Source organism: Colias philodice, chromosome 24, assembly GCF_061535455.1.
Source record: "Colias philodice isolate Cphi_HAF_F1 chromosome 24, ilColPhil1 Martin Lab GWU primary, whole genome shotgun sequence".
Taxonomy (NCBI): Eukaryota; Metazoa; Arthropoda; class Insecta; order Lepidoptera; family Pieridae; genus Colias; species Colias philodice.
The window spans coordinates 1,025,747-1,038,570 of NC_143109.1; the positions used below are offsets into that span (position 1 = coordinate 1,025,747).

A 12,824-nucleotide genomic window follows, 5' to 3' on the forward strand; every position below is an offset into this window, starting at 1 on the left:
TACGAACAATAATTGAAAAAAAAATTTTTGGCTGTTGACGTTTGACATATTTCATCAACATTATCTCTTGTCAGATGTCATGTGCGCAGTGCGATAATAACAATTTTGACAATGTCAACTTAGTGTCGAACACACGTGTTTTTTAAAGTATGTTGTTACGAAAATAATAATTATTTAAGAATTTGAGTAGTTAAAGCTTAGAAATCTCTATAATATACAACTTTCAATAATGGAGTCAGTTCAAATGGAAAAGATAATACAACAATTCAACGATTTGACCGCCAAACCAGTGAAATATCTAGCTGTACAGAACGAAATTAAAGATGATATTAAAACATTGATTAAATCTGTGTATGATTACACAAAGAAGGAGGAGACGGTAAATAAAAAGAAGAAGAACAGTGCCTTGAAAGAATTGATCGTAGATGATTTCGACGAAGAACAAATTTGGCAGCAAATTGAATTACAAAATACAGAGTGTTGGGACCAATTGGTCTGGGATGTAGCGAATTGTCTGTCGAATAAAAACGACTTAACTTTCCCTGTTCAAATAGGTGAACCAGTTAAAGAAAAACCTAAAAAACAAAGAAAAAATGCATCTGAACCCATTGTATCTAGTGAAGTTGAAAATACAGTTAAACCTAAGAATAAAAAGACCGATATAAAAAGTGTGAATCCGAAACAAAACAAAAGATCAACCAAACACTCATCCATAGTAGATGATCAATTCTTTAAATTGAAGGATATGGAACAATTTTTAATAAATGAGGAGAAAATGGAAGAAAAAGGCAAAAAGAAAGACGATGATGAAGAATCAATAGACTTGTTTGAAGATTTTGATGATGATGACGATGATGAGGAAAATGGTAATGAAATGATGTATAAAGATTTCTTCAATGATGAAAATGATGATGAAATTGCCGATGATACAGCTGGAGATGATGAAATTAATCAGAGTACCAATGATGTAGATGATGATGAAGATATTGGTGATGTTAGTGATGAAATGGAGGAAATGGATGAAGATATTGAAGCAGAGAGTGGTGAAGAGGAACCAGAAAAGGGAAAGGAAAAGAAAGTTAGATTTGCTGGAGTACAACCAGACAGTGAATCGGAGAGTGATCCAGGTGATAGTGATGTAGAAACTGCAAAAACAAAGGATATAGATAAAAATGAAAAGAAATCTGAATTTGAATTGAGACAGGAGAGACTAAAGCAACAGATTTCAAAACTAGAAGAGAAAAACATAACAGAGGCACCTTGGCAATTGAAAGGAGAAGTTAATGCTATGAAGCGGCCACAGAACTCGCTACTTCAAGAAGTTCTAGACTTTGATTTAACAACTCGACCAGCACCTATCATAACAGAACAAACTACTGTCACTTTAGAAGGTCTAATTCAACAGAGAATAAAAGACAAAGCCTGGGACGATGTTGTTAAAAAAGAGAAGCCAATAGATGATCAACTAACATTTAAGAAGACAGAAGTATTGGACCATGCTAAAAGCAAACAAAGTTTAGCGCAAGTATATGAAGCGGAATACTTGAAACAGAAGCAAGCAGCATCAGGGGAGAAGGTGGAAGAAGAAGAACCAGAGAGTCATAAAGAAATACGAGATTCTATGACTAAGTTATTTGCAAAACTCGACGCTCTATGCCATTACCATTACACACCAAGAGCACCGCAAGCTGAAGTCAAGATAGTCAGTAATACACCAGCTATTTCTATGGAGGAAGTGGCACCAGTCGCAACAAGTGATGCTGCTTTATTAGCTCCGGAAGAAGTCAAGAAGAAACAGAAGGGAGACTTAATGAGTAAGGAGGAGAGAACTAAAACGGACAAGAATAGAGAGAGAAGGAAAAAGAAGAAGTTGCAGCAAAAGAAGGGAGGTCAAGTTATGAAGGTGACTGATCATCGGAATACAAGCAAGGGTGTGGAGGCAAATGATAAATCGTTGAAGACGTCGAAGGCATTCTTCCAGCAATTAAATGATGATGCTAAGAGCATAATTAAAAGTAAAAATGTTAATAAAAAGAAATAAATTGTTTTGTGTGTATGTTTTGTTTTTTCATTCTTATTCTCCAGCTTATTCTTGTTATAAGTTCCATTCCAGATATTATTACATTATTGGTATTACAATAGGTACCTACTACTAGGATAGGCAGTAGGTAATAGATTATATTTTAGATGCTATTTATTATGCAAGTAGATTGAAAATTAAATGAAATTCTGTCTATTCATGACCCACTATCGGACAAGTGACGCTTTTGTTTGCCTACGCCCTACAGTAACTATGAATCAAATCGGTCATTTCATATCAAATTGTCTTACATATTTCTACTTTTAAACGACGCAATTTTTTACATTTAAGAATTACAGCTTTTATTATTTACATTCTCTTTTTATACACCTACATAAATCCTTTTCGTAAAAAAATTATATTACATTTAATTATATTTAGTTTAATAACTTCAATTTCAGTAGTATGTGCACGTTTATTGTTATCCTAACAGTTCCCGTCTACATATTACGATACGAAAAGCTGTAAAAAAAGGAAACAGAAACTAGTTAATACTCTAATAAAATGAACTGCCAGTGTTGAAATAAAAAGTAGGGACCAAAATTAAAATAACCTCGCGCCTGCTAAAAACGAAACGCAATAGCGCTTTGGTAATATTTGGCTAAAAGTCTCGGCTTTGCGCGGGAATGTTTTAAGTTAACTTATAAACACAGCGTGCTGTTTCAATTAAAATATCTGGGGGCACGGTAGTGCCCCCGCCAAGACGAGCCAAGCGACTACGCGCACGGGCACTACCTACCTTTTCTCGAAGCGCTTCGACGTTTTTTTGAACCCTCATAACTTGGGTTTGGATTATGCTAGATCAACAAAATTTTCGGGATAAATTGTCAATAGCGGACTTATTGAACATATTAAAAGTTAATTACATTAGCTTTTATACTTCAGATTTTATTTATATCTAAAAAACGCTAATTTCGTCACTGACTCACTGATGATCATCAAAATTCTTAAGGTATTTCCTAATGTACTAGAAAGCTGAAATTTTGTATGTAAACTAGTATTAGCACACAAACAACAAAAAAAATTATAAAACTTGTAACTTTCATCCCCCAACCCCTTAAACTAGGGGATGGGAGTTTGTATGAGACCTGTAATTTTAAATTTAATTTTGATGACGCTAGAGGTCTAATCTAATAATCTAAAACTTGGTTCCCCTAGATATACAGTGGTGGACGTTTAATTAGAAACTCGTAACACGATGAAGTAGTCATCAAATTCATCTAACATTTACGTATTAACGTATTAAAGATTAAGTATTATTTCGTATGTAATAGAACACCCGTTTATCTAGTTTTATAAGACAATGCTTAATTTTAATCAAACATTAGCTTAAATTAATAAAATTAAACAACTTTAAGTGAAACCTGATTTCCGAGTATTTTCAGTCTGGACAACAAATTAGAAACAGCATGCTTCGCGTGATCCAAAGTCAAAACCTGTTGAAATGCCGCCAATATTCTTTCTTCTACAAATATTTTCACCGTTTTTTAAACATTCTATCTAAAAGTTTCTGAAAATTAATTTGCTTTACAGTATAAATGGTTAAAAGTATGATTTGTGACCAATCAACAAGAAAAATAATTTTAAGTTTACATTTTGACAAAAACTAGAGTTACAGGAAAATTGCAAATCATTTAGAGTGTTCGATAAAAATATATTCAATGCTATAGTTTATTTAAAAGAGCATGGTACTTCCGAAAAATTGCCTAGAAAAGCTCTATCATGAAAACCACTGCACGCGAGGATAGGCAAATGATTCTTTTGGCAAAGATGGATCCATTTAAAAGTTCAAATTCTATTATAAAATTAGTTTTTTCCGAAGATGAGCCTCGCAATGTGTCGATGAGATCGGTTCGCAGGCGGTAATTTGAGGAAAAATTTTTTGGAGAGACGCCAGGAAAGTACAGCTTCTTACAAGGAAGGGAACAACGTGTTTCATTTACTTAGAAATAATGCTAGTGGACAGTACGCCAGTGAAAATTTTTATTTTGGGATGAAACTAAAATTAATTTAATCAATTTTGATGGCAAAGGATACACGCGTCGTTAAGTTAACCAGGCCTTAGATAATAAATAAACAGTTAAGCATGGCGGAGGAAACATTATAGTATGGGCATGTATGGGGTTGTTTTTAGACTGTTATAATCTTTATAGACAACAACGGCTTTACAACGTCGTGCCTTAGATTGTATGAGATTTTAACACGTTTGCAAAAACATATTTTCTAATAGAATTGGAACCTTTAAATGGATCCATCTTTGAGAAAATAATTATTTGCTTATGCTCGCGAGCAGTGGTTTTTCATGGTCGAGCTTTTTTAGGCACTTAATCAGAAGTACCATGCTCTTTTAGATAATCTGTAGCATTGAATATCTTTTTATCAAACACTCTAAATGATTTTATTCTTTCCTGTAACTCCAGTTTTGTCAAAATGTAAACTTAAAATTATTTTTCTTGTTGATGGGTCACAATTATTACTTTTACCCATTTATACTGCAAAGCAAATTAATTTTCAGAAACTTTTATACGGAATGTTTAAAAAACGGTGCAAATATTTGTAGAAGAAAAAAATATTGTCGGCATTTCAACAGGTTTTGACTTTGGAACACTCGAAGCATGCTGTTTCTAATTTGTTGTCCAGACTGAAAATGCTTGGAAATCAGGTTTCACTTAAAGTTGTTTAATTTTATTAATTTAAGCTAACGTTTGATTAAAAATAAGCAATTTATTATAAAACTAGATTAACGGGTGTTCTATTACATATGAAATAATGCTTAATCACTAATACGTTAATACACAAAAGTAAATAAATTTGATGACTACTTCATCCTGTTACGTGTTTCTAATTAAACGTCCACCACTGTATATATGTATAGGTACTCCTTGTTAAAAAAAAATAAAAATTTAATCGATATATATTGAGACATATACTTCAGATCAGATCATATAAATATGAATGAATAGAAGTGTTGCGAACGTCTCCTGCCTCTTACGTCCACACAGTAGCTAAAAATAAAAAAAAAATTGTTACAAACAACTTACAAAAAGAAATGAAATCCACCAAAAACATTTTCATGTAAAATGTTGCCAAGACGAGCCCATATGACTCTCACTGTCAAAAAGTTATCAGATCTCATGTAGAGCCAAGCTTCTAACACTACACGCCCTAACTCTACAAGGCCTAACTTCACAAACTCTACACCTTAGTCAAAATATGTGGCTTGGCCGTTCGTTACTACAAGAGCTATTGTATAACACAAAAGTAATGAACAGTGAATTAATTTTTCACCTTACGCCGATGTGAATGTAGCGAAATGGCCAAGCCACATAATTTGACTAAGGTGTAGAGTTTGTGAAGTTAGGCCTTGTAGAGTTAGGGCGTGTAGTGTTAGAAGCTTGGCTCTACATGAGATCTGATAACTTTTTGACAGTGAGAGTCATATGGGCTCGTCTTGGCAACATTTTACATGAAAATGTTTTTGGTGGATTCCTTTTACATATTGTAATATGTAGTACGTGGTAATCTTGTGGTAATTACTAATTATATAAAAAATGTGTTAAGGTGTTATGCTATTTCATAAAATTGTTTCATACATATGACTTTTGAAATGGGAACTGCTTCAATATTTTGAAATAAGATTATCATTATTTTTAATTACAAAACTGCCTGCGTATCAAAGAGAATATTAATTACTTATACATATAGAGATATATTCATGTTCCTGAATAAACAAGCATCAAAAGTGACTCATTCTGTGTAATGATGAAAAAAATATTAAAAAATCCTATAAAACTTTTTAATCACAGAATTTCAAGACATTATGCACATTAATTATTCAGTCATGCCAAAACTACTCATCAGATTTGATGAAACTTGGTTAATATTTACTATTTACCACATAAAGCATACAATGGTTCGCAGGTTCAACCGCGAGGCTGGAACCAAAGTCATTAAATACGTAAATATTATCATTCTTAGCATTCATAATCATCTAAAAACGACCTACAAATCGTACAGTTCATGAAAAGTTTATTAATCTGCATGGATATTGTTAATACATATATAATAGCGGTGCGGTGCGGCAGCGGCGCGACTGCGATGCGACTGTAATCCGCGACGCAACGCTCGGTCACATATTTATAATTTGTACAATTACCACAGCCTAGACAACTGGATGTAGAGCTAGGGAGATATAGACTAGCCTGAAATTGATTTTTAAAAGCAAATAGGAAAATTAGGGGAGACAATTTTATGTTATATTATGTAAAATAATATGTTATATACAATATTATGAATGTATTTTATTTAAGGGTTATTCTTACATCTAAGGAATTAATGGATATAATGACTTGCTTCACCAAATAAATAGTTCTCTTGTTGTCTATTATTGACTCGATCTAAGATTTGTTATTATTGCGACCACATTGCGACTGTGTACTAATAATTGAATATAGAAGAAAACTACTGCATAAGGATGTGGGCATTGTAGGTATATTAACTATAACAATATATGTACATACTTATTATTCATGTGATGTTCCACTTGAACAGCAGCGTCTGCATATAACTTTATAAAAAGTTTATTATAACGTATAACCACGTATAACTTTTCATAAACTTTCGTCATCATCATCGTTCTTTTAAAATTTAACATTAACCATTGATACCTTATCCCTCGCCTTATCCAGCCAAGAAGGCCACAGAGCATGAAGAAGGCTGAATACAGTCATTAAGTACCTGCCTAAATTAAAAAAAAAAATCAAAAAGATGTGTCTACACGTTCGTAAGCCCATTAAATGAAGCCACCGTCAGTGGGCTGCAGTGAGCAGACAAATAAATTCCGCGGCGCGATAAGCGCGGCATAAATCAGAAGGAAACGCCGCAAGCCCGCTAAAAACAGCGCGATTTTCTCACTTGCGGTTAAGTAAGGCATTTTGGGAACACCCTGTGTAGTTGCGCAACGTATATTTATTAATATTTAATTTAATTATTTGACTCGATTAAATTGGCACTGTTTATTAGTTTGTGGCCTTGTTATTTCCGTTTTAAAAATATGCATTTTGATTTTCGAATAAGAGCTATAAATGTAAGTTAATTACTGACCCAAGTTTTGGTCTAACCCAAGCAAACTGAATCTTAAATTTTAACAATTTTAATTCGATTATCATTTATAAAGGCCCAAAAAACTTAGCAAACTTCCAAACTTATATTTTAAACAATGTATTTAACCAGAAGACTAAAATGTTTGAAAATTAAACACTGAACCAAAAGACAGTCTTTTAGGATAATCTAAGAAGGCTTAAAAAGAATTTTCGTATTAAACTCGTAGGCGATATTTTTAAAGATATAATATTTAAAGCGGCGACACGGGCGGCATGAGAAAATTGCAATTTGCTGGTGAGCATTAGAATGCAGCGGGAATTTGTGAATATTGGATAAGAATTTATATTACGTGTAACCTCGCGGGCGCCATAGACAATATAGAACGTAAATGTCAAAATTTTTAAAAAGTTTACGCTTGGCGCGCTTTTCCTTTTTTTTCGACTTAAAAACGGAATGAACAACGGCGTTTTAAGAAAAGTTTAATTATTGATGAATTAAGAAACCAAAGAACACCAAGCATCAGCCATATAGGATACGATCATTGATAGGTTCTAACTTATAACTCAGTTAAGTTATAAGCATGATAATATCAATTAAATACAAAGATTTACAATTTTAAACATAGGTAGATACTCGTATAATTTGTAAAACTTAATGATGAACACGTATGGTCCGCGATAATAACAATAATAGCATTTAGATAAAATTGGTAGCGAATAAAACTGATATTCAAACTAATTACTATCGGAAAAAAGCGCGCGCCCGAGGCGTCGATGTGGCCGTTACTCTTTTTAATTTCCACGTTTGACTTTATGTGCCCGATAGCACGCGGCTAGGGACAGGGCCGGATTGGGGGCGGATAGGGCAATGAGTTTATAGTTTATGTAACTTAACCTTCAGTTTTAATGATTTATTACAAACTGAACACAAGATGTTTGTCAAGAATTTGATAAAAATGTTGTGTGGTTTTATGAAACCACGGTAAAAGTGAAACTTAGGCACAAAATTATCGTATTTGTACGATAATTATCGTACGGTTCGACCGTCACGCGACATGCGCTACACAGACCAAAAAGTTTGAGACGATGTAATAAAAGTTTCACTTTAAAAATTTCTAGCGAAGTTTGAAGAGATACAATTGTATTTATTTTAAAAATACCTAATGAAATGAATTTTAATACGTGCGGTACGATGTCGGTATGATACGAATACGTACGTTCTTTTTAGTAGGATTGAGTTAGATAGAGTGAATCTGACGTATGTATCTACAATTTGTAAGCATTAGCTATTAAATATTGCGTTTCCGGTCCGGTTTTAAGTAATTTACATTAATAAGAAAGTTAATATGTGACATTCATGAAAAACATGAATAGCATACAAAGTATGACAATACTATAGTCTATACAGACAATACGTGTGTTATTTCATTAAAAAAACACTATTATTAAAATCTCTATACAATACGTACCTATAAAAATACACTCATTAAGGGGCCCCGTTCATGTAATACAGTGGGTCCCAGTAGCCCGTATTGCCTCTGTCCTTGCTCCACTCGGCTACCAGCCCTTATCTATTGCGAATATAGTTTTATGGTTATTCGGATGTTTCCGTAAATACTCCCGCGCTATTCTTTATTGATGCGATTGTTTTTATGACACAATAATTTATTAAAATACTACTAAAATATGACACTAGTTTTGTGAATAAAATGTTTTTTTATTACATTATTTATATAATTTGGAAAATAGATGAATAAATGCTTGTAATACGGTCTACTCGACATTGAGAATAAAATAAATATAATAATTATAAAAGTCAGATATAACGTGACTATAATGACTGCTTTTACATATTCGATCGTCTATTTTTTTAATCATATCTAGTTTTTTACAACTTACAAACACAATTTATAAACAAATTAAAAATATACTTACAAGCATTTACAGGCCAATATTTCAAAATGATAACGATGAAAAATAGCTACTTACATTTTCTATTAATTTCAAATTTGTTACATTGGGACTGTGTTAAAGCTAAGAAGAAGAAAAAATTAAAACATTCTGCCATTTTGACAATCACAGAATGACAATTTTTATTTTTAAATTTTCAAAAATAGAATACTAATATCCGCCTGACACGCGTGACACGCTTATTATTAGGTACACAAGAACAGTTGCTACGAATAAAACAAAATTGTTTTTCGTTAGTTTAAACCGAGAAATTATTGTGTTAGTAACTGGTAAAGAATAAACCGTATATTTTTATTTTTAAAATGAATATATGCCTATTACATCTATTTTATAAGCCTGAAAAGTTTGTTGTACGCATTAAGAACTGCTGATTTGATTTGTAAAAAAAAAAAAGCGTTACTATATTCAGAAAGCATGTACATATACACACAAAGTCCTCCGTCGCGCCTGTCTGTCTATTTGCGATAAACTCAAAAAAGTTACTGCACCGATTTTCAATCTGTTTTCATAAATGTATAGAGATATTTTTGAGGTAGGTTTTTGCATATTTTAATTTTTTAAAGCTTTTTCTTAATCTTAGCGTAATCGCCACTACTACTTACTTGCTCTGTGGCTACGGCGTAGTAGGCCTTATAACATGACGCGACAACCAATGGAATAGATTTAAAGAAATATGTTTCAGAAATGGTAAAAAAATATATTAAGAGTAGACAAAGTTGCATGGGTCAGCTAGTTTTAACATGCGCCCTTGGAGAAAAATACACGCTTTATATTGTCGCAAAAATGAACTTGAAGGGTTCAATAGGGGAGGAAAATTTGTATGGGGAGCGATAACGCAAAATGTATAGCGATATATTATTGTATGCTATGTATGAATATATATTATGTACTTGTTTTATGAAGGAAGAATTTTTGCTTCTATTTAATAAGCTCTGAATTCTGATGTTGCTTGACCGAAATCGGAAATCCTCTTTGACATTAGAAATTTTTATATTAGCAGAAATTTAAATTAATTGGGAGTAGGGAAGATTTTTTTTTGTTTTTCTCACTAAATATTTGAAGAGAATTTCTAAACTGAGAATATAACGATACCTACATAAGCTTTCTTTCTCAATTATGGCAATGAGCGAAGACTGTTTGCCAGTGTCAAGTAGAAAACACATCAATTGAACGATAATTCACATAACAAGCTCTTAGTAAATTCGGTTTTGTTTAAAATTCAAATTTGGAACGAAATTCGAATTTGGAATTCGAAATTCAAAAGCTACATAAGTAGTGTTCATTTATAAGCGGGGTCACATAGAAATCAAATGTTTAAGCAAAGTGCACACGAGGCTGAATCATTTAACCGTTCTGTTCTCAGCCTAATATAATTTACGGAGCCGGATTTTGAGACTCCTAGTTGTGCTATATTAGATTTAGTATTCTCTGATTATCGCATAGAGTAGCTGCGTGTAGAGGTTACGACAAAGTATTATTTCATCTAGTTTGTATCCCATTTGGAAAGTTTATGTAAAAGTTAAATATAAATATACTCATTGAAGTATAAATACTAATAATATTCATATCCATTTAACTAACGTAGGTTAAGTGGATATGAAATTCGAATTCGATTAAGTTTTTTAAACAAAATTATTTCTTTAAAAGGGCATTTCACATAAGCGTAGCATTAAGGGACTACGCTATTTACAATATAGAATGGCTACGAAATGAAATGTAAATACTAAATATTACATAAGTGACATGGGTAGTGTAACTCTAACCGAACGAAAAGTAATATATACCAAAAAAGTGTAGTACATAATTGCAAATAGTTTAAATTTTCATATTATGCTCACTAACATATTTGATAATAACTTAACCCCCATCATACGTTAGATACCCATATTTTAAACTTAAAAGACACCAATATTATTGTTTGTAAATAAACATATTTATATATTTATTGGCAGTCTCTATGCAAAGGGACTCTGCGCTATAAAACTGCGCCCGCCTAGCTGCAATATCAGAGAGCGCACTTTACATACTACGGCTAAGGCTGTTTACAGACGAAGCATGTACACGCGTAGCTTTGGTTATTTTAATTTTTTTAGTTGATACTTAAGGGAAAGGCTTTAGCAATAACGATTTCTATATTTTTGATTGAGATTACATGCGCTACGTGTGATTTATGTTAGATATGTATTTAATTGTTAGATTGTTAGCCGATATATTATGATATTTATGTACCTACATGTTTTAAGATCCGTTAATTGTATATTTGTTCTAAAATAAATTGTTTGTGTTTAATTTATTGTTTTATTTAAAATACCAACCAACACTTCACATACACAAACCGTCTGTAGATGAGTTATATATACAATGAAATAAAGATTAGCATTAAATATTATACCTTTTATATCATTTACATTAAGTCAAGACCAGCTATACGCATTCCATTGCTTTAGAATTTATATTGATGAAGGAATAACATATTGATGTAGGAATAAAAAATAAGAATTGGTTTATTAACCAAAAATAACTACAATATAGAAAATAAAAAAGATGGTATGTACTATGTAACGAAAACCTTTTCTAAAAAGCTTTATAAAAAGAACTTATTTAGATATGGTAGAAGAATAAAGAGATAACGAAAGGAAAGTAGACCATCTCCATACATATTTTTTACCATAAAATCACGCGTTTCCATCGCCGCGTGTCCCTCGCTTCCCTCTAAACAGCCTAAAACACTAATCAGCTAGAAATAAATTATCACAGTGTGTACGGTTCATGTAATTGCTTAAGCCTGCGCATTTTGGATACCATCGTATAATCTTCGAGATTTCGGGAATAAAAGTGCAAGAATTAATTAAAGAATAAGCGCTGGATTAATATAATACGTTTTTATTTGTTTTACCGTGGATTTGGAGACTCTATTGCTTTTTATGTCTGCACCTTTTATACTTAATTGAAGACCTAAATTTATATTCAAATGCTCTATGGGTTTTATGTGTGGAGTAGATGTGCTTTACTATATTGCCCTAAACATATTTTGGAATACTTTTTGAGACATAGAGAACAGAATCTTTCCTGAAACGTATCATTAATTTGGCTTCTTTCTCTATTTTTGAATTATGTTTATTTAAAATTGAGTTTAAAAGTACAATCGTTAATGAGTTAGGACTATAGTGAAGGCTCTTGTTATATTTTTACAAAGAAACGCGTGATTTATTAAACTATCGGTATATTTAGCTAGCTGGATCCTACGATATCGTTTGCGTCATTCATACAAAATTTCATACAGATTCAATTAACTAAAACGTGGTAAATGTTATAAATATTACGATTCCAAAGTGCTTCTAGAAGAAGTCTAATTGAATAAATAAATGTTTGAGTGTGAACTAACTTTTTAAGCTCATAATCATCTTTACCTATTATAGTTACCTACTTATATGTTGTAAATTTTTCTGTCTGAATAAACTTAATTAATTATATTTTTCTATAAATTACAGAAGTAAATATATCAGGGAAAACAGATAAACACAAATAAGTAGATTTTCATGTTTTTTTTATAAATCTATGTTTACCGAAGCTTTGTACCGACTCATCAATTTTCTTAATAATTTTCTTGTGGTTTATTTCGACAGTTATTTATAGTTATTCTGCTATTCGGGGCGGAGACAAATCCAACA

The 12,824-nt window shown here is 32.0% G+C and overlaps 1 protein-coding gene across 1 annotated transcript; it reads left to right on the plus strand.

The window, feature by feature from the left end:
* The first annotated feature begins 109 nt into the window (after nt 1–109).
* Nucleotides 110–2,056, plus strand: LOC149477604 (U3 small nucleolar ribonucleoprotein MPP10). The gene has a single exon (XM_089710126.1). The coding sequence runs from the start codon at nt 230–232 to the stop codon at nt 2,039–2,041; it is 1,812 nt and encodes a 603-aa protein (XP_089566252.1). The 5' UTR covers nt 110–229; the 3' UTR covers nt 2,042–2,056.
* Nucleotides 2,057–12,824: the final 10,768 nt, after the last annotated feature.